Source organism: Typopeltis vanoorti, chromosome 8 (genome assembly GCF_054136105.1).
Source record: "Typopeltis vanoorti isolate ZY-2024b chromosome 8, IOZ_Tvanoo_1.0, whole genome shotgun sequence".
NCBI lineage: Eukaryota > Metazoa > Arthropoda > Arachnida > Uropygi > Thelyphonidae > Typopeltis > Typopeltis vanoorti.
Genome location: NC_143556.1, coordinates 36433940 through 36457458, shown reverse-complemented (window position 1 = coordinate 36457458; position 23519 = coordinate 36433940). Strand labels below are relative to the sequence as shown.

Below are 23519 nucleotides of genomic sequence, written 5' to 3'. Positions count from 1 at the left end.
ATTGTATTAGGTTCTGAAGCACATAAGAAAATTCAGCAGATTCCATTATCAAACGATGTGATTCGATCACGCATTCAAGACATCACCGAGGATATTTTGCTGCAAGTAGTACAGGATATTAAAACCAGTCCTCTGAAAGTGTGTATTCAATTGGATGAGTCAACTGACGTTGATAATTACACTGAGTTATTAGTATTTGTGCGATACATAAAGGAAAAGGAAATTTTGGAAGAATTTTTATTTTGTGATCAACTGAAACTAATGGCAAAAGGAATTGATGTTTTTAATCACATTAAAAGCTTTTTCTTGAAACATCAAATACCACTGGGTGTGATTAGCTCAATATGTACCGATGGTGCACCTGCGATGTTAGACAATAATTCAGGTTTTTTTGCCTATATCAAAAAAGAAGTACTTCAAGTTACAATAACACATTGCATGTTGCACTGCCATGCACTTGCATCAAAAACTTTGCCAGAGAACTTAAAAAAATATTTAGTTACAGCAGTCAACATAGTACATTATTCAAAAGAAAGATTCCGATATTGCGACCACATGTTTATTAAGATAAATAAAAATAAACAAACCCGACAAGTTCCATGTCGGGTTTGGATGGATAGAGATTACAATATTTCCAGCACAGAAAAAAAGAGAGATGAAGAATTACATTATTTAACACAGATCCTCAAAAAAAAATGGTTTTGAACCTAAGATAATCAAGAAAATCCTCAACACACCCTCCTACAAGCATCTCACAAAAGCAAGATTTCAAGAAAACGCAATCACGCTACCATTCATCAAGATTGTTACAGACAAATTGGCCAAATTACTAAGCAAACATAACATTAAAGTTGCTTTTCTTCCGCTAGAAAAAATATCAAGATTTCTACATTCCCCCAAATCTCCACATCGCCCTTTAAAAAAAACCAGGTGTGTATAACATTCATTGTTTCTGTGGCATCTGCTACGTAGGCCAGATGGGAAGATGTGCAAAAAAGGAGAGAACACAAATCAGGCCTAGCATCCCACACAACTTCCACCTGCCATAATGTACTCTGGCATAAAACGAATATTGAAAAACACTGTTTCACAAGGAAATTTAAAGAAGCTGCCTAACTTAAAAGGCCTAAGTTCGATTCTCGTCATGACGGGAGGAATCTTTATATGGACGTTTTCAATTGAAGGTGGATTAGCCGATCTCATACGGTGGTAACAGAGTTTTCCTCCCGAAAACTCGGGGTTTTCATCCCGCATACAGACAAATCTGCCCTTCAGAACACACGCAATTTACAGACAAAAAATACTAGCCGTGGTGCTGGTTGTGGGCGGTAGATAGCGTTGATGTAGGTGACTCTTCGGATTCCTTGGAGGTGTCACGAATAATAATAATAATAATTCCAACGCAATGCAACAAAAACAAGGGCCTAATTCTACATGAAGTTTGGTCATCATTGATAAAAAATATACCTAAGTCAGACCTCGGACAGTGTGAACGTAAACAAAAGAACATGACAACTTCCAGCATTGTTAAAATTTAGCACGCACAGATTCTGCATTCGGATTTTTTAATTTAATGAACAGTTAAACGGCCATAACATCATAGAATGGACTATTTTGAGTAATTTCTCATTTCTTGCGTTTAAACTTTTAGTTACGTTTAACCCTTGAAGATGTAAGTCAAACGACAAACGAAATCGAGTTTATTTATTTTTATTTATCTTAATAAACATGTGGTTCCAATACCTGAATCTCTCCTTTGAACTGCTAAACTAGAAACTTACACCTACAAATAGTAAATTATGTTCGAGGACAGGCGCTTAATCATCGTATCTTTCGTTTACAAAGAAATCGGTGCTAACCATAGTATGTTTCGTCATTACACTGACATAACATGGCTCTCCAAGAGATGTATGCTTAGCTGGGTTTTTAAAATGCGCAGGGAGATTATTCAGTTTCTTACTAACCAGGATTGTAATTTAGTTCAAGACTTTGAAAGAAGAGATGAAATAATTCGATTGGCCTACTTAGCAGATATTTTCACTCACCTCAAAGAATTAAATATATCAATGCAAGGGTATGGTAAGAACATAATAACATTTAGTGAAAAATTATTTGCTTTTATTGAAAAACTAAAAATTTGGATACGTTGAGTTGAAAATAGTGATTTTGCAAACTTTCCCTTTTGCTTGATGAAATTATTCTGGAAAATGAAAAAAATCACAATTTTACCTGAAATTGTAATACATTTGCAACAAATGGATTATTTTCATGGATATTGGCAAAGAGCAGAGATGGATACTGGATCTATTGCAGACACTTCTACCATTTGCTACCACCTATCTTTGCGAAATGAGATTTTCATCACTTTTGCAATAAAAACAAAAACTTGAAATTGCTTAAATGCAAGTGATGATATGCGCGTAGCCCTTTCGAAAAAGGAACCTCGCTTTCAAAATATTATTATGAAAAAGCAACAAAAAATTAGTCACTAAAAATTGATATATTTTGATTTTATGTTGATACATATATGTATATGTATTTTTCAGTAAATTGTTTTGCAATAAATTTTCTTTTTAACAAATAAATTTTATTTTCTAACAAATAAAAAACACATTTTTCAAGGGGGTGCGAGAATGTAAATTGAAGTTCACTGGGGGGGACAGTAGTTCTTAAACTTTTTACTGGCCCGTGGCCAGTAAAAAGTTTAAGAACTACTGTCGTAGAGATTATGATCTTACGCTAAGCATAGAAACTTATCGCTATTTTCTATAAGTTAACACACCTTTTTCTTTCACGCATCATTGTTTTACGTGAATTGTAGCAAGAATAATGAGTCTTGGAACTCCTTCAATGGAGTTCGTAGTTGGAGACAACACTACGATTCACCCAGTCTAATTCTGTTTGGGTTGCCTACATGTCTACGAAAGAAAACCCTGCCACCGTATGAAATCAGCTAATTCACTTTCGGTTGAAAAACGTTCTTAATATTATGTTTATCCAACGGAAAGGGATATATCGTACCGTCCTTCCGACTATCTTACGGAGTCACTGAAGGTTTTTGCAAAATAATAGTTGCAATAAACCAGAGGTTGTTAATTGCTGAAGAGAGTGTCCTGTCATGTTTTTTAAATTTGCCTTACACTGTACAAAATTTATCTTTAAATTTCCTATCTCCTTCTAATAACTATATTATATTATTAAACAGAAACGAAGGAAAATAGTAAATTATATAAACTTTTTATATTATTTTAATCAAGTCAAAAAATTAAATTAAAAAATAGCGTTCTTATCCCAGAGACAAGCTTTACACTTTTGAGATGTTCCCCAGTAAACATAGAAGATGTAAGCGATAATAATTGCACTCTTCAATCACAACTCAAAACACACGTACAAAATTTTTTTTACATGTAACCGTTTAAAAAAAATCGACGCCAAATGGAATAAAAGTGTTCGAATTGAAATAAACCACCGTATGAATGAACAATAGTTCATTATGCAAACACTCCAGTGGAAGCAATGACTGCATAAATCACTGCCAGATAAAGCGATTAGTTGTAACAATTGTCGACTAGCTTTATTTCAACGGAATTAAGCCCTTCATTGCTATTAATGGAGAGTATACACCTCTTTAGATGGCACACAACTTTCTATGGCTTTTGTTTGTTTTCCATCTTGCTGAGCGCTCCACCGGGAAGATTTTTATCTCTGAAGAAAGATGTTACAGAGCAGTCAAATGAGAAAAAAAAAAAGAAAGAATTAAGGAAGACATTGTGTTGCATTTCTTCTACGATAATCCTCTCTTGTCAAGAAGACACAACAAAATTTCTACATAGCCCTGAAGACACGCATGATTGCCTGCACACAAAACAACACCTTTTTCACTTAACTCTTCGGGTGGTAAGAAGGTAAAAGAGTTTCCCCATGTGTGGCGAAGGAGTACACCGATGAGACCACGTGACAGGACACAGTATGGAAAGTAATTAGAACGACAGGGTCTTGCTAGCTAGCTGGCTGAAGGTTAATGAGGACTCCCTATTCTAATCTGCTACGCTGGGAGATAATTTGTCGCTCATCGAGGCATGCGGCGTGAACTGCATGACTTCCGCTACCAAATGAATGTTAATTACGGCAGGCTGCACCAGGTAACGACAGCCATTAGGTCATTAGACGATAATGTTTCAGAATGTCGGAGGTCAAACCCATTCAGAGACAGTTAAGGTCCAGCGATTTCAGTGACATGGTGTCGTGCGACTGTTTAAGCTCATAAATCTGTTTAGTACTTTGTCAGAGGATTGCGGGGATGATCATAGCATGCACGTGCTAGAGATGAAAGGATCCGAACTGTCTTGTTGCATTTTTTTTTTTTTTTTTTTTGTTTACAACTTCCATTTAGGCTTAACGGCTCCGACACTTTTTCGCTTGTAGTTTTCCCGGTTCGCTGGCCTTTTCCCTGCGGTCGCATGTTGTGACGTTCCCTCATTTATCATCTGTCTGCTTTCGTATTGTTTTTATTAGCAGGAAGTGATGGTGCAGTTTAATCAGACAGGAATGGTCGAATTAGAAAAGTGTTGAGTTTTAGACAAAGAGTTCTTTTTATTTTAAGAGCTCCGAGCAGCCTGGCTGCATCACAACACAACTCTGGTGTCTCGATTATAGAAAAATGTGACAATTTTTCTGTTATATTGGATGAGGAATATCGAAGCTAGTCGTCTCCAAACGATTATAGAATGCCAAAGTTATAAAATGTTAGGCCACTCTTAATTTCTCTTTGCTATAATATAATTTTCAGCTTTTATTTCTTTAAAACATCAGATAACTGTTGAAATGAAACATATCGTTATAATCAAGCCGTCTTCTTCACTTCGAAAAAGGATAAGCAATATTTTTATGATAAAACCTATAATGTTTTTCAAATGAACTCAGAAGTACACAATTAATATATAATAATAATTATTATATAATATAATAATAATTATTATATAATATAATAATAATTATTATATATTTTTTTATAATGCTTCAATCTTATATAGTTCTTATATAAGATAAGAATAAGAATAAGAACTGGGCGAAGGATGTGAACAATCGACCGTGAGATGCGGTGATTGAATCATTCAATCCAATATCCTTGGACGGTAATGGATGGCAATGCTGTAGCCAATGAAGTTCTAACTGAGGCTCGGCTATTGCTGTTACCCTTCTGCCATGATCAGAGCTTTAATAGCTCAATAACACCTTATCCCTACACTGTCCTCTACAGATAACGGGGAAGATGAAAAGCATTCTTGCTTCGCCCCTTTAAGCCAGTCCTTATAAGGACTATAAGGAACTGGGCGATGGACTGAGTCCTTGACTCTTTATCCCGTCATCTGAATGAAGAAAATCTGTGTGGATGGTATGTCATTGAGCTAAAAAGCTCCAGTCATGACTGGGTAACGGCAATAGCTGAGCCTCAGTTAAAGCTTCATTGACTACAGCATTGCCATTTGTTACCCTGGAAATCCTAAAAAGGAATTTTTCCAATGCTTCAATATAGTCCTTATAAGGACTGGCTTAAAGGGGCGAAGCAAGAATGCTTTTCATCTTCCCCGTTATCTGTAGAGGACAGTGTAGGGATAAGGTGTTATTGAGCTATTAAAGCTCTGATCATGGCAGGACGATAACAGCAATAGCCGAGCCTCAGTTAGAACTTCATTAGCTACAGCAGTGCCATCCGTTACCCTCCAAGGGTATTGGATTGAATGGATGTCCAGATCCCGCCCCCAATGCTTCAATATTAGTAACTAGTAACTAGTAACATTACTGGCTTAACGGGTGAAGCAAAAGCTTTTCATATTCCCGGCTATCTTAATAGAGACTGTGAGTAGAAAGAGTTTATGAGCTAATTGCTCGCCCTCAGCAGGCTAGGAGATTAATCCTCAGTGAGGGGTTTGAGGATGGCTTTAGGTCTTTTGTGCTTCGAGTAGTCCATAGCATCATAGTCAGCAGCCAGTTGGATCAGTCTGTTAGGGTGGACAGTTGCCTTTGAAAAGAATTTGGTTGCTATAGTCTGCATGAAGGTGTAGATATAGGGGACCTCCGTGTCCCGGTGCAGTCGGACAGTTCGGACGAACCATGGAGCGCCCAGGATCATTCTGAGACACTTGTTCTGAATGCGTTGTAATTTAATGATATTTGAGTTTGAAGTATGGCTCCAGGCCGGTGAAGCATAGGTGAGTATTGGACGAACCATCAGTTTATATATGAGAAGTTTGATTCTGGTGCTCAGCTTACTGTTTCTGTTTATTAGCGGATAGAGCTGGGCTATGGTTTTTGACGTGTTTACACAGAGAGTCTTGATATGGGAGTTGAAAGTCAGTTTTCTGTCCATTACTACACCAAGATATTTGATCTCTGTTTTCCACTGAATTTTTGTGTTAAACAGGAGAATATCTTCATTAGGAAGCACTGATCTTCTAGAGAATAAGACGGCTACGCTCTTCTGAGGGTTCACCTGGAGTCGCCATTTGGCAAAATATTGTTCTATTTGTAGTAGGTTTTCTTGCAGTTTCTTGATGGCTAAATGAGGCTTTAATGATCTGGCCAATATCGCCGTGTCATCAGCGTAAAGAGCTTTAATTGAAGATAATGGGTTGTGTGGGATATCATGCAAGTATAAGGAGAATAAGATCGGTGCTAATAAGGATCCTTGTGGAACTCCAGCCAAGATGTGTTTCTGTGCAGACACTACTCCATTTAATCTCACTTGCATGCGCCTATCGCAGAGGTATGTCTTGATGAGTTGAATGATTCCGATTGGAACACCGGATGATATAAGCTTGTATAGCAAACCATAATGCCAAATCTTGTCAAATGCACTGGCTAAGTCTAGGAAAACAGCCCCAGTGCATTGACGCCAGTTAAAACCTGTAATGATATGTTCCACCAATCTGTGTATTTGTTGAGTGGTACTATGCAACTGTCTGAAGCCAAACTGCTCCTCAGGCAGGATGTTTAACTGGAGTACTGAATCTTGAAGCCTAGTAAGAATTACCTTCTCAGCAATTTTTCCGAGATTAGAGATGACACTGATTGGTCTGTAATTTTGTGGCAGAGTGGGATCCTTTCCAGATTTATGAATTGGTATTATGTACGCCAGTTTCCAGTAGGAAGGGAAATACTTGTAGTGAAGTATGGAGTTGATTATGTTTGCTAAATGAACAATAGCTTTGCGAGGTAGAAGTTTTATAACTTTGTTGGAGATACCGTCGGGTCCAGGAGCCTTTTTATTTTTGAATTTCTGAACAATAGCATATATTTCAGCAGGCGAGGTGGGTGTGATTTGAGTGGATTGTGTGGGAGCAGAATTGAGCGAATATCTGACATTACGGTGTATCTTGTAAATATGACTAATGTCAAGGTGGTCGTAGGCAGGTTTGCACTGTTTTTCAAGATGATTCGCTATTGCCTCGGCTTTTTCAGCATCAGTGTGGATGAGGCCTAAATCTGTTTGTAGAGGGGGAAGAGGTTTGTTTTTGTTCTTGATCTTACGGATAAGATTCCATACAGAGTGGTTATCAGTGGAGATGGAGGTCAGTTTTTCTTCCCAGAGTTGAGATCTATGAGTTGCGAGTGCATCTCTCACTGCAGAATTTAACCTATTTAAGATCCGCTTGTCTTGTGGTGCCCTAGTGTTGTGGTATCTTTTCCTAGCCCTGTTTTTTTCCCTAATCAGATTCATAATATCTTCGGGCAGATGGTTGGGTTTGTGGGTAGTTACAGGGGTAGTAACTGCTGCACAGGCTGCTGTGATCTGTTCTGTTAGATTTTTGACAGCTATCTCAATTTCCTCTTTTGATTTAATGATGGGAACAGGACCAATATATTTTGGAAGCATCTTGGAGAGCCTTTCCCAGGGAATAAATGAGTGAGGGGGTGCTTCAATATTTAATATCATTAGTTTATTTATAAAATATCTATCCTTTAAAATAAATGGTGTTGTTAGGTTTATTTTATATTTATATTTTTTCATCAGATTAAAATAAAAGTTTAAACTAGATTTTTTATTACAAATATTTTATTTTAATTTTAGTATACTTATAGGTATTATTTTTTTAGATTTTAGTAAATAAAAAGGAATATTTGTTCCTTTTTATACCTATGTATTATGGAGAAAAGGCAGTCAATTTTTACACAATACAGTAGTCTTCAGGCTGAAATTTTATTAGAAGCTTCTAATATAATAATAATAATGATAATAATAATAATAATAATAATAATAATAATAATAATAATAATAATAATAATAATAATAATAATAATAATAAAGATTTATTTGGTATAGCTGTGATATAGCATGGCCTTACCATGCTACACCATAATGCAACAGATATCATTTTACATTATATTTAATTTCATAATTTTCTCTTTATTAAGAATTAGGATGGAACAATCGACCGTGAGATGCGGTGATTGATTCATTCAATCCAATATCCTTGGAGGGTAATAGATGGCAATGCTGTAGCCAATGAAGTTCTAACTGAGGCTCGGCTATTGCTGTTACCCTCCTGCCACGATCAGAGCTCTATTTATTTGCTCAATAACACCTTATCCCTACACTGTCCTCTACAGATAACGGGGAATATGAAAAGCATTCTTGCTTCGCCCCTTTAAGCCAGTCCTTATAAGGACTATAAGGACTCTTTATTAATAATAATATTATTATTATATTATTAATATTAATATAATATTAATATAATTAATATATATATTAATATAATATTAATAATTAATATTATTAATATTAATATAATATTAATATTATTAATATTAATATAATATTAATAATATAATATTAATAATATAAAATATAATAATATTAATATTAATTAATATAATAATATATTATTAATATAATAATATATTAATATAATATTATTATTATTAAATTATATTATTAATATAATAATATATTAATTAATATTATTATATTATATTATTAATATAATAATATTATTATTATTATTAATATATTAATATTAATAATAATAAATAATATATTAATATTGTCATCATGGAGGATTTTATTGAGTAGAAGCCGTCGAGTGTTAGTTTCCTTATCGGATCAGGAAGTGATAAATATAGTGGAAACTTGATTACACAGTCGATTAGCATGCATGCATGATTGTCACTTCCATGCTGTCTGTAGTGTTGGATTAATCACCACTTGATCGATGCTCTAAAGTATGAGCCATTATGTTGGCTTTAGTAAAGAGACGCACCTGCACATTAAACTAGTCATTTAGAAAAAATGTGCCATCAAGTTCCATTTCCATCTACGCCGAATACTCAGAAGTGTATCAATCGCCAAATCTTATACGAGGGTGGTCTGAAAAGTTCTCAGCCAAATAATGAAAAAATAAAAATTTATAATTTCAAAATTATTTTTATTTTTCAACATAATCTCCATTAAGACTAATACATTTATCCCAGCGATGCTCCAGCGCCATTATCCCGTTCCTGTAGTGCCTCTCAGCAGTAGCGCACTAAGGATTTAATCTTGGAGGGGGCCAAGCACTCAAGATTTAGTCTTGGTTGGGGAGGGGGGGGTTGAGTAGACGATTTGAGAATACACACTACGCATTGCATACGAGCTATGACTGAGCATCTGCAGTGATAGCCAATACGTAATACCTGTGATCTCCTCTGGTTCGGCTCAGGCAAACGAAGTAGCATCCGGGCCGCTGTGTTCGCCTTGCGTTCACAGTGGCCAGGATTTACGAGAACTATAGGGTATTCCCACCTTATGTGACCGCTAATTCATACGCAGCATAGAAACAGAAGACAAGACACAACATAAATTTTTTTTTAAAAAAATGAATTTTAATTAGGAAAAGATTTTTGGAAATTTTTCTAGGTTTTTTTTCTTTTTCTTTTTTTTTTTGGGGGGGGGGCCCTTGCCCCCCCCCCAAATGCCTCTCAGTAAGATCTGCAAAATACCACACTACAGCTCAATCACCTCTTGATTCGAAGAAAAACGCTGACCAGCCCAGCGAGGAAGAGTTTTTTTAGTTTTTGGAAGAGATAGAAGCCAGAGCGAGCCAAATCTGATGAATAGGGTGGATGTTCCACCAATTCATAGTGCAGATCCCTTAATTTTCCCATTGCCAAAATACCTTTGCTGTGGCAGGTGCATTGTCCTGATGAAAGATGATTTTTTCTTCTGCAAACCGGGTGTTTTCTCACGAATTTTTTCGTCTAGTCTGGTTAAAAGATCGAAATAATATTCCCCGGTTATTGTTTTACCCTTTTCAAGATAATTAATAAACAAAATGCCTTTAGCATCCCAAAACTCCGATGCCATGACCTTTCCTGCTGATGGAACCGACTTTTATCTTTTTTGGCCCTGAACAACCGACTTCTGTCCACTGTTTTGACTGCTGTTTGGATTCTGGTGTGTAATGGTGAATCCAAGTCTCATCTATAGTAATAAATCGACGCACGAAATCAGTTTTATTTTTGTTAAAACGCTCCAAGCACTGTTCAGAGATTTTTCATGCAAGTGCGATTTTGATCTGCTGTGAGCAAGTGCAGCACTCATCTTGCGCAAAGATTTTCATTTGCAATTCTTCACGCAAAATATATCCTACACGTTCTTTTGAAATGCCTATAGTCTCAGCAATTTCACGCACTTTGACTCACCGGTCATCCAATATCATATTGTGCACTTGATGAATGATTTCTAATGTTGTTACACTTTTTGGAAGTCCTTCACGTGGATCACCTTCAAGGCTGGTACGGCCACGTTTAAACTCGCAGCCCATTTCTTAATTGTCGAAAACGAAGCAGAAGAGTGCCCATAAACTTTTATGAACTTCGAATGAATTTCGTTTGGCGTTAAACCTTCTATTACAAAGAATTTTATCCATTTCAAGGGACACAGACAACGCTTTTGCTTCAGACAGATGTATAAAACAAACTACTTGGTAGAATGACTTGCAATTTCGCATGGATGCTTATGACAGATGTACCAACTTAGAAACAAAAATGCTGCCGATAGTGTTTCCATCTGTAGTCGAGGCCGAAAACCTTTCAGACCACCTTCGCATCATCCCAAAAACGATAAGGTCACGTACTGAATTCAATCCTGGTATTGAATTTGGTTTACCTAAATCGCATGCCCTCCTATAGCTTAATTTAGATAAAAGGATCGTCCTTCGTAAATCGACTTCTGATATTGCAACAATCGACTTTGATTAATTTCCATCTGCAGTGGAAATTACTGAAATGATTTAGCTCGAAACTATGTAGAGAGAGAGAAAAAAAAACGGAACCAGACTATTCCACTAAAAATAATCGTCATAGTGTGTTTATAAATTTAACTTTGAAATAAGACGAACTATTACACATATCTACACCAACAAAGTTATCCACAGGTAAGTTTGTACGCGGCAATAATTTCTTTAACAATTGTTAAATTCTAACAAATTAGTATTTGCATCGGCATTGTCGTTCCTGATTACATCTAGTTCTAACTACAGTTTTTATACAATCTTTTCTAATTAAAAATTTATTCTTGTTTGTTGACGGGTTTAGAAGTGTGTGTTAGAAGTAAACATTTTTGGGTAATGAATATTATTTTTATTACGAAAATATGCTTTACTGAATGTCGTATTTGAAACTTCTAATCATCACGTTCTATAATGTCTCGCTTCTCAATTTTTAAATTTTTTGCCGAAGCTAAGATATGGGGAATCTTGATTGAGTTTTTTTTTTTTTTTTTTTCCTAGCTGAAGGTAAATTAGCTGGTTTTATAAGGAAGTCAATGATTTTTCATCCCGGAAAATCTAGTTCCACAAACTAGCCAAATAGAATATAACAGACATCATACACTGGCCTCATGACCTTAGTTGCTTCAGCTTTAATTGAAAAGAATCTAACTCTAATTATTAAGGATTGATTTTCACGAAAACGGCGTTGTCGTTCTCGATGATTTAATAAATTCTCTTTCAACTCTGAATCGCTGTTGGATAAGAGTCGATCCTAGCTAAACGATTTCTAATCTCTAAAACGTACCGGTCCAATCCACGAACCCAGGTTAGCATTGAAAAGCCAAGGAACTTTGAAGGACAACGATATGATCACACTGAGGATATGCAAGACCAAGGCAACTACAAAAAGGAGATTTCGACAAATGTTCTGAGCAGCAACAGCAGTAGTAGCATGGTTTGTTTTCCTAAGGGATTAAATACCCAAAGTCAATTAGAATAGCTCTAAAACAGTGAGATATTCTAATTGACTTTGGGCATGTTTGCCATCTATCTAAAAGAGCAAGTTATTTTCCTTGCTATTTTTCTTTCAATGGAATTACGTCGTAAACAATTAAATACATCAAGTATATGATGTCTGTTCTAGTGTACGTTTATCCCGCTGATTTCCGTTTTTTTTTTTTTTTTTTCGAATAAAATGTATTTAACATCCTCGTATTTTAGACTATTTACAAAAATCCATATCTTCCTTCATGACAAAGTGAGGAATGAAAGAATAAACAGAAGAACAGACCACTGGAAATTTAGAACAATTGAATACTTTTTCCTGAAGTGTATTTCCAAATTAATCCACGAAAATCTATCCTGCTTCGGATTCGGGCAAAAAAGACTTAAAACTATGGTCATCCGATTGCTTTGAAATTGCAAGAGAACTAAAACTGCTTAACCACTTTATCGGCCATTGTGGATCAAATACGCATTCGCATACGCTTTATCCATCATCTATTTCAATAGTATTATAATTTTAATATGCACTTCGCATCCATGATAACTTGAACGTCTATAGACGTTTTGGCCTGTAGCGTGGTTAAAACAACTTTCTATACAATCCTTCAATTCAAATAATGGATAAACTTCATAGAAACGTGCAATGATCATCAGTCTATTATCCTCTTCTGATCTGTAAGCTACTAATAGAGTTTAATACGATTTACAGAAAGCAAAGTCGCATCCACTTATGTCTTTTTATTCTTTCTTAGGCCGCATTGAGTATTCCATGTGCTTATTGCAGCAATTAATACACTTCCAATACTAATTAAGGTGGTTCCCACCCACCTGCCGTTTAATACATAAATATCGATAGCGTCTTGTGCAATTTTCCTCTTCAACGTTTCTCGCACGTAACACACTAGGGAAGTAATTATTAAACTGTAAGACTATTGGTTTACGTTTAATGCACGAAAATCTTGCTGATGATATTAAATTATCGGCCATAACTCTCCAGAGATGTCCAAAAAGTATTTAGCGAGTAATCCATTAACATTAACCATAGACACAGCCCACGATTTAAGTGGAACCGGCATCTTCCATGTAAATGAAGGTTTAAACTTACTAGTTCTTGCCTACACGTACTTATTTATTACTAATTACACATGCGGGTCGGTTTAAGAAAGAATGTGAACGCAAGTTTGCTTTAAATAACATAAAGTTTCTTGAAATTGTTTTCATTCCGTGCCCGCATATCGGAACACTAGAGGAAAGATTAAAGAAAGAAAAAAAAAAAAAATTCGCTTTGAAAGATCGGAGCTTTGATACAACAAAGAAAAGTGCATATATAAAAAAAAAAGAAATACGTTTTTTTATCTACAAGTAATGGGAACGAGAGTACAAAGCCACGTCGTCTGCTTTTTTTTTTACGTTTTGCCAAACGATCATTTAAAAACCAATTTCGAGCTTAAATCAAGCGGAAAGTGGACCTTCCTTATTGAAATCGAGTCGTTCATGTATACAACCCAATGACGTTTGCTTCATATTGCTTTCTGTAATGATTGGGTACGCGCGCGCAACAGAAAAAAAAAAAAAAAAAAAGAAAGAAATAGTCAATTTCTTCAGCACAGGAATACTTCCAAGTATCGTCTGCTTCCTACTCAGTCTGCAGTAGCCAATATTTCAGCTTGTCGGCCACGGACTTGTTATAGCTGTTGTTGGGTCTCGTTTTCTGAAAGCCCATTTTCTTCCAAATTGTATAAGTACAATAAGACATATTATTTCTTTCAAGACAGGCCTAAAAGTCTTAGGTATTTATTACCAGAACAGATGTTTCCCTTGTTTAATCACAAATCGAATTGTTCCTTCTAGCCTCTCTCTTCTCTCTTCCATCGGAGAGTTATTTCCTTCTTAAACAGTTTTCTAGTTAATAGAAACGGTTGTAAATCTAGATCAGGGATTTTTACCGGGCAACAGCGACATCTAACCTTGTCAAAGCTCCGCTTTTATTTAATATCCTCATTTTAAAAGTCTGTCCGGATTTCTTATTTCTATTTTCTTTCCCCTTTTGTATCTATACGAAGTCGAAGCTAATTATGTGGCACTAGTATTGGCATCTTAGACGCCCTCTCGTGGTGGTTAAACGTTAAATCAAATATATAATAATTTCATGAAAAACTGTTGTTTTCCAACAATGCCCAGTATAGGAGCTATTAGAAAATCGTGCGATTTTTTTTATTTGTTAATATATTGTTGGATTCACCAAAAATATAATAAATTTATAATAACAGAAGATACACCTGAAATTGGATTTTAAACACATTCAACGACTTACCTAGAAGCGGTCTTTGAAACTGCCTCAATAATCTATCACATGTAAAAAGTGATATGCGAAATATTTTACAAAAAAAGTTTAAAAATACTTATTTATTGAGCAAATGTTTTAAATTTCATGAAGATGGTGCTAATATCCTTGGAATTTTTTATAGATTGTTTAAAATGTGATTCATTTTGTTTAACACCCTCTACAGATGAGATGTATACCAATGTTTGTAATCACCCGGTAACGTATATAGTCTAGGACACCAAGAGAACAATCCTAGCCGTCAGTTTTATGGGATTAGTTGGTTGGAAGAACTTTCACGGACTCTTGTGGAATATCACAATTCAGTGTTGGCGATAATCAGGATAATCGTGTGAGATGATGATGATTCCCAAGAGCCTCTGTAACTCATTCATTAGGAGGGCTCAACTTCTCCTAAGAGACTGGGTTGGAAGTGGGGAACCCCATACAAAATAAATAAATAACAACGAAAGTAAAGTAAAATTATTATTATATTTTGAATGGCGATCCCATACAGAAGAAGTTGGACAGTCAAGCATGTGAGGCGCAAAAAATCCAACACGACATTTTCTATAGCAAAGGTTTCCCACTGTTTTTTATTTTTTTTGCAAAGTTTCAACTTGATTCAACCCTTCTATCATAAAATGACTCAACAAAACGGAGTATCAAAGGTGGATGTGTATTGAATATGATTTTTCTGAAGAAGATGCTTCTTTTTCTCCCCATTAAATTATAACTTAAGATGGCTATCTGCCGTATGGTCACTTTCGTTTCTTAGCCTTTTTTTTTCTTTCCTTCCACCCACCCCTCCCTCAAAAAAATCTTGGGATTTGCTTTATCATTTTGCTCGTTTATTTTGCTTGTTCTTTCTCGTGTTCCAAATGAAAATAAGCTTTGCCTGAAATGCAAGTGTTGCTCTGTTCTTCCCATGTGACAAATTAAAGTTCTTTTTTGTTTCTCGTCTTCGGGAAGTTTCTGCAACACTGCAAGTTTGCATGGAAATGTTTTTAAATTAAATTTAGAACTTAGCTGAACTGAACATTCGGATATTCCCAATTCACGAGATTCTCTCTCTCTCTTCTCTCTCTCTCTATCTCTCTCTCTCTCTTTCTTTCTTTCCTTTTCTTCACTTTTCTGTACTTCAGAGCATTGTATATATGATAATGTTATACCAATTGTAAAATTAAAATTACAATTAAAAAGATAAAATTATATTAAAATAATAAAAAAAAAGGTAAAATAATTTCCTTCCAGACTTTAGTGATACAATGAGCATTGCTTATAAGAATCATAAACTTATTCTTACGTTTACCCTATTGTACAGTTTCTGAAAATATGGTTGCAGATGAAACAATGCAATACTAAGCACAAGTACGATTACAAAAATCCTCATAAAATAATGCCTCTTCGTATATAGAATCCGTACTTTTGTATATGAATCATCATCATTATTGAATCCAATAATGATGGTGGACTGTGTAGGTCCATCATCGTTATTGGATTTTACATATGAATTCTACGACCCGTGTATTGAATCAACCATCTCATACTATTTTTTTTTCTCTCACAAATTTATAAACCATATCTAAAAGAAGGTAATAATTATCTCACCTGTAGCGATGTTCGAAATTATATTAATCCCATCTTCCCTTTCCCAAGTCGTCACCACCACGTAATCTCTTACAAAACTTGGCATTTGACATCTTAGAACGGCTGTGTTTCCACGAATCACAAGTTCATCGTGTACTTGCAGTTGATAACGCTGGCGAACAACTGCAAAATAAATAAACAAAAATACATTCATATAATCAGATGTAATGTCACTAGGATAGTTCTTATTTTGTAATATATAATTTATAATCTGTAATCTTTGTCATCTATTTGTCCGTAATATGTAATATTACGATTGCATCTTGATACCTTGTGGAGTAGGCAATAAAGGGTTGTTTGATCAACCATGTATTATGGATTCGGTGAGGGCGACATATAGAAGTCAGGTACATTTTGTAAAACGTGACGCTGTCCGTTTATCGTATACAAATGAGTGTCGCTGTCAGTGATATATGCAAATGACTTACGGCATAAAAGCGGACATTTTAAGTAGTTTTTATAATACACTTCCTTATCGAGCGAAGATCTTAGATCAATATCTTCACGAAGAGACTATCGTTCTTCTGGATGGACCACTAAGATATCCTTATCTTAATTCAAATGAGCATAACTTGGATGCTCTGAGTAGACATGTTGCTGCTGTCGACCATCTCCCCAAAAACTTGAGGAAACTCAGGAGAGCTTTGCAGGAGCAATGGTTGTCATTACCAATTCAACTCCTGGACACCGTTATAAATAGTTATTGTTGTTAACCGAAATGTCCCATTGCAGGGCAAAGGCCTCCCTCAACCTCTCCCACTCTCTTCAGTCCTGGGCAACGTTTCTCCATGCGAAACCGAGCCGTTTTTCGGTGTCATCTCTCCATCTTGTTCTCTGTCTTCCAGGGTTTTCTGACTCCTTCTCTTGGAAGTCCCACTGTTGCTCTCTTTGACTATATATCATCTTGCCAATATCCATCCCAATTCCATTTTGATTTCCTAGCCCTCCAAATTACATCTTTTATTTTTGATAGGTCTCTTAAGTTCTTGTTCCTTAGTCTGTCTAATCTGGATACTCCAAGTAAGCTAATCTCCATTTCACTTTGGCAAACTCGTAGTTTTGTTTTTTTTTTTGTTTGTTTTTTGCGTAGCGTTTAATGTCCACGTCTACGAACCATAAAACAAAGTTGGTAGGTTAGGACGATCATATCTAATAATTTTCGTTTTTAGACAAATAGTGATGTCCCCTTTCATCCAATGCTTTATTTCCTAGTAGTACTTCCAAGCAGTGTCGAATCTACACCGATTTGTTACTGAATTAAACTTTTTATTTACAATTTTGTGGGGTTTTTTTTCACCTTTCATATGATATTCTTTTCACCGAACTGCATAAAAATCATCGTACAGGTTTTGAGTTATCGTAATATTTCTCTTTGTTTCTAATTTGATGGAAATCAGTGTAGGACTGCCCCATACCGTCAAACACCGAATTATAACAGAGAGCAATCTATGTAATAGAGTCGAGAGGAACTATTACCAACAACTTATTTGAAGCCAGTTCTTATATCCTTATATAAGAACTGGCTTAAAGGGGCGAAGCAATAATGCTTTTCATCTTCCAGCTCTGATCATGGCAGGAGGGTAACAGTAATAGTCAAGCCTCAGTTAGAACTTCATTGGCTACAGCATTGCCATCCATTACCCTCCAAGGTTATTAATCACCGCATCTCACGGTCGACTAACTTCAAAACCTCATTCTACCCACTTTATATATATATACCCACTTAGTTCTTAAAGTTCTTAAAAGAACTGGGAGATGGACTGAGTCTTTGACTCTTTATCCCGTCATCTCAATGAAGAAAATCTGTATGGATGGGGTGTTATTGAACTAATAGCTCTAGTCATGGCTGGGTAACGGCAATATCCGATCCGAGCCCCAGTTAGAACTTCATTGGCTACAGCATTGCCATTCGTTACCCTGGAAGTCCTAAAAAGGACTGTTTTCTGATCATATACCCACTTAAGTTCTTAAAAGAACTGGGCGATGGACTGAGTCCTTGACTATTTATCCCGTCATCTGAATGAAGTAAATCTGTGTGGATGGAGTGTTGTTGAGCTAAAAAGCTCTAGTCATGGCTGGGTAACGGCAATAGCCGAGCCTCAGTTAAAACTTCATTCGCTACAGCATTGCCATTTGTTACCCTGGAACTGTTTAGGTAAAGGGTAAAATCTCAAAAAATCAGACGATCTTTAGGCCACTCATTCGTGGGCGAAAGACCGTCTAAATCTCCGCGTTGGTTCCACTCAGTGAAACTCGACCACCGAGCCGAACCGCTCATTCCGAAGAAAATAATTCACCGACAAGAACCCCTCAGCGGGCCGTGCCGGAGAACACTTTCCCCGGTAACTCAAATTTCTCCCTTAGGGCAAAACCCCTAAGAGAGCGAACTCTCGAAACTCAGCAGGATAACAGCAACAGCCGAACCTCAGTTTATTTCCTTGGTTCAGCATTGCCATTCATTACCCTGTTGTTTAAGTAAAGGGTAAAATCTCAAAAAATCAGACGATCTCTGGGCCACTCATTCGTGGGCGAAAGACCGTCTAAATCTCCGCGTTGGTTCCACTCAGTGAAACTCGACCACCGAGCCGAACCGCTCATTCCGAAGAAAATAATTCACCGACAAGAACCCCTCAGCGGGCCGTGCCGGAGAACACTTTCCCCGGTAACTCAAATTTCTCCCCTAGGGCAAAACCCCTAAGAGAGCGAACTCATCACCCAGGATAACAGCAACAGTCGAACCTCAGTTAACTTCCTTGGTTCAGCATTGCCATTTGTTTCCCTGGAACTGTTTAGGTAAAGGGTAATATCTCAAAAAACCAGACGATCTCTAGGACACTCATACGTGGGCGAAAGACCGTCTAAATCTCCGCGTTGGTTCTACTCAGTGAAACTCGACCACCGAGCAGAACTGCTCATTCCGAAGAAAATAATTCACCGACAAGAACCCCTCAGCGGGTCGTGCCGGAGAACACTTTCCCCGGTGACTCAAATTGCTCCCCTAGGGCAAAAACCCTAAGAGAGCGAACTCATTACCCAGGATAACAGCAACAGCCGAACCTCAGTTAAACTTCATTGGTTCAGCATTGCAATTCGTTACCCTGATTAGTAAGTAAAGGGTAAAATCTCAAAAAATCGGACGATCTCTAGGCCACTCCATAGTGGGCGAAAGACCGTCCATATCTCAGCGTTGGTTCCACTCAGTGACGGGCTCCCCGACCACTGAGCAGAACCGCTCAAATTCCGAGGAAAATAATTCACCGGCAAGAACCCCTCAGCGGGCCGTGCCGGAGAACACCTTCCCTGGAGACTCAAAGTGCTCCCTTAAGGCAAAAACCTTAAGAGAGTGAACTCAAAAACTCAACACCCATGATAACAGCAACAGCCGAACCTCAGTTAACTTCCTTGGTTCAGCATTGCCATTTGTTACCCTGGTTAGTAAGTAAAGGGTAAAATATCAAAAATCGGACGATCTCTAGGCCACTCCATAGTGGGCGAAAGACCGTCCATATCTCAGCGTTGGTTCCACTCAGTGACGGACTCCCCGACCACTGAGCAGAACCGCTCAAATTCCGAGGAAAATAATTCACCGACAAAGCCCCTCAGCGGGCAGTGCCGGAGAACACCTTCCCTGGAGACTCAAAGTGCTCCCTTAAGGCAAAAACCCTAAGGGAGCGAACTCAAAAACTCTTCACCCAGGATAACAGCAACAGCCGAACCTCAGTTAACTTCCTTGGTTCAGCATTGCTAATTGTTACCCTGGAAGTCCTAAAAAGGACTAGATAAATACCTCAAATACCCACTTATAGTCCTTATAAGGACTGGCTTAAAGGGGCGAAGCAAAAATGCTTTTCATCTTCCCCGTTATCTGTAGAGGACAGTGTAGGGATAAGTTGTTATTGAGCTATTAAAGCTCTGATCATGGCAGGAGGGTAACAGCAATAGCCGAGCCTTAGTTAGAACTTCATTGGCTACAGCATTGCCATCCATTACCCTCCAAGGGTATGGTGGTTCTCACGTTCCGCTTCCAATACCCACTTAACGCATGCTATATATTTTTATATATTTCAGTTATTTAAATATTGAATGGTGTATTAACTATTTTCCTTTTATTAAATTACTGTTGTAATTTTTTTTCATTTAATAAAAATTTCTTATTTTTATAATGATTGCAAAAGTTTAATTTTAGATTTATTTATATCTCTATATGACTAAGGATTTTAAAAGGATTGTATTATCGATAAAGAAAACCACTCTTGCATGCGTATATATTCTTAATTATTAATTGACATAATATAATGCAGTCATTTGTAGCAAAAACATGTTTACTTCTTAATTTTTAATGCTAAAATAATGTTTTAAATTAATGCTAGTATCATGACAAATTAAAGATTTGCAAACTACACAAGAAGCTAATTTACTACACAAGATGCCAAGATGATTATATAATAAATGCTATATCAAATTCTGTTAAAGGACGATGTCATAATTATTAATTTAATAATGCATCTTAAGTCTTATCTTATCCAACGCAGACGATACAGAAAGTAATCTCTAGAAACAGAACGTTTCAGCACTAAGTGTCTTCTAATCGGTTACGATACATTGCCTTTAAGTAAGTTAACTTGAAAATGTCTTGGCATTTCTGAATAATTAAATAGGAATTCTATGGCAAAATAGTACTCGACCAAAGCACGTTTTTGAATTGCTATTTTTTATTTCGTTCAGTTATTGATTCATATTTAATGTGCTTGTTGAAATCAATATTCGTTGAGCAACATGAGGATAGGTGTCAATAACCATGCGTTGTGTCTCTATATCGAATTCCTTCATTTTAAAATTTCTTTCGAGATTCAGAAAAAAAAATTAAGATAGCATGAGCAATCGAAACTTTAGTATATCTCCCGAATAGATATGGTCTACGGTTCTTTTTGGCTACAGCAATTTCATTGGCTACAGCATTGCCATCCATTACCCTCCCAAGGTTCACGTACAAATTCGTTACCAAGGTTCGCAGAACGCAAAACGCTACTGTCTATAAGGGTGAAGCATAATGCTTTTAATCCTCGCTATCTGATAGGTTACTGTGTAGTAAAACATTTATGAGCTACGTGCTTAGCCCCAGTTGGGCAAATTATAGATCTTGGAAGGTAACTAGGATGGCCTTAGGTCGTCTATATTTGCATATTTCCGATTCATCATAATTTGCTGCTTGTTGGACTAGTTCATTTGGATTTGAGGACGATTTTGAGAAGTACTTTACTGCGAGAGATTGCAGGAAAGAGTAGATATAAGGGACATTTGTGTCTCGATGAAGTTGAACATTTCTAATGTACCATAGTGCATTTAAGATAATGCGTAAGCATTTGTTTTGCAGTTTAAGGATATTTGAGCTTGAAGTATGGCTCCAGGCGGGGAGACTCATAAGTGATAATGGAATGAATCATCAAGTGATAGAGGAGCAATTTGATTTTAATATTTAGTTTGCTGTTCCTATTGATACGAGGATAAAGCTGTGCTATGACTTTTGATGCCTTTGCACATAAGGATTTTGTATGCGGGCTGAAGGTTAGTTTTCTATCTAGCAGAACGCCTAGATATTTGGCTTCTGTTTTCCAGAGAATCCTGATGTTAAATAGAAAGATGTCTTCTTTGGGAGATGTTGAACTTTTTGTGAACAGAAGAGCACTGCTTTTTTGAGGGTTTACTTGAAGTCTCTAATTGCAGAACCAGTGTTCCAGTTTCAGCAGGTTATCTTGTAGTTTCTTTGAAACAAGATGCGGTTTAAGAGATCTAGCCAGTATTGCTGTATCGTCGGCACAAAAGAGCAATGATAGATGACGTCGGGTTATGCGGGATGTCCGCCATGTAAATCGAGAAAAGTATCGGCGCCAGGAGGAATCCTTGAGGCACTCCAGCCAAGATCAACCGCTGGGTAGAAAGCGCCCTATTTAGTTTAAATTGCATGCGTCTCCAAGAAAGAAATGCCTTAATGAGGTGGATCAGATCCAATGGAATTCCGGCTGAAATCAACTTGTATAGGAGTCCAAAGTGCCATAATTTATCGAAGGCTTTTTCTAAGTCAACAAAGACTACTCCGGTGTATTGATGCCAGTTGAAGCTGGTGGTAGCATATTCAGATAGTCTATGGATCTGTTGAGTAGTGCTGTGGAGTTTGCGAAAAACAAACTGCTCTTTATAGGTAGAATATTTAGTTTGTTAACGGAAACTTGAAATTTGGAGAGGATGACTCTTTCAGCGATTTTGCCCAAATTGGAAATCAGACTGATGGGGCGATAACTTTGTGGCAGCTGTGGGTCCTTACCAGGCTTATAAATAGGAACCACACCTGCCAACTTCCAAGCATAGGGAAAGTATTTTAATTTAAGCATGGCATTTATTATTGTTGTAAGATGTATAAAGGCCTTTCGGGGTAGCAACTTAATAACTTTATTAGGGATGCCGTCAGGTCCAGAAGCTTTTTTATTTTTTAAATTTTGTATGATGTCGTAGATTTTGGCTGCAGAAGTAGGTGTGAGTTGGCTGGTACAAGTATCACACTGTTTTAGTACGTATCTGACGTGGTGGTGGATTTTATAAATATGATTGTAGTTCAGGTTATCATAAGATGGACTGCGCTGCTTTTCTATGTTTTTGACTATAGTTTCAACTTTATCAGCATCTGAGTGAACTATGCCTAAATCCGATTTTAGAGGAGGAGAGAGTTTTATTTTTATTTTTGATATTTCTTAATAGTTTCCAAACGGTTTGATCACCAGGTGAAATGGAAGCTAATTTATCTTCCTATAGTTTGTTTCTGTGGGCCTTCAGTGTATTTCTGACTGCACTATTCAACCGGGTGATTAACGTTTTATCCTGGGGAGCCCTGGTATTACAGCATCTTTTTCTTGCCTTATTTCTTCCCTGATTAAGTTCATAATATCTTCTGGAAGTCTTTTAGGCTGAGAAGTAGGCGTATTTGAAGTAATAGATGATAAGGCTGCATTGATTTGTTGAGTAAATTTATTGATTGCAGAATCAATTTCTTCTTTAGAGTTAATATGAGGAACAGGACGAAGTAGTTTGGGAGAAAATTGGATAGATTTTCCCAGGTATGAAGGTATGAGGCGGGGGTAACTCTCCCTTCTGATTGCCTAATATCAGCAGAATGGGGTTGTGGTCAGACGATAATTCATCAAGTGAATCCAAGTTGTACTGCAATTTGAAATTTTTGAGGACAGCTATATCTACGACTTCGGAGGAGCCAATTGGACTGAGATGAGTTGGTATAGAAG

At 36.7% G+C, this 23519-nt stretch overlaps 1 protein-coding gene across 3 annotated transcripts in view; it reads right to left on the bottom strand.

Annotated features, from left to right (window-relative positions):
- LOC150103929 (cell adhesion molecule Dscam1-like) overlaps positions 1-23519 on the bottom strand; it is a 563926-nt gene that overhangs the window by 209531 nt on the left and 330876 nt on the right. For all 3 annotated transcript variants that reach the window (XR_016548664.1, XM_090396609.1, XM_090396610.1), the window contains exon 3: positions 16189-16350. Coding sequence is in view for 2 of the 3 variants with exons in the window: in XM_090396609.1 (XP_090252735.1) it covers positions 16189-16350 (162 nt within the window). In the remaining variant the exon portion in view is untranslated. The remainder of the gene's footprint in view (positions 1-16188; positions 16351-23519) is intronic.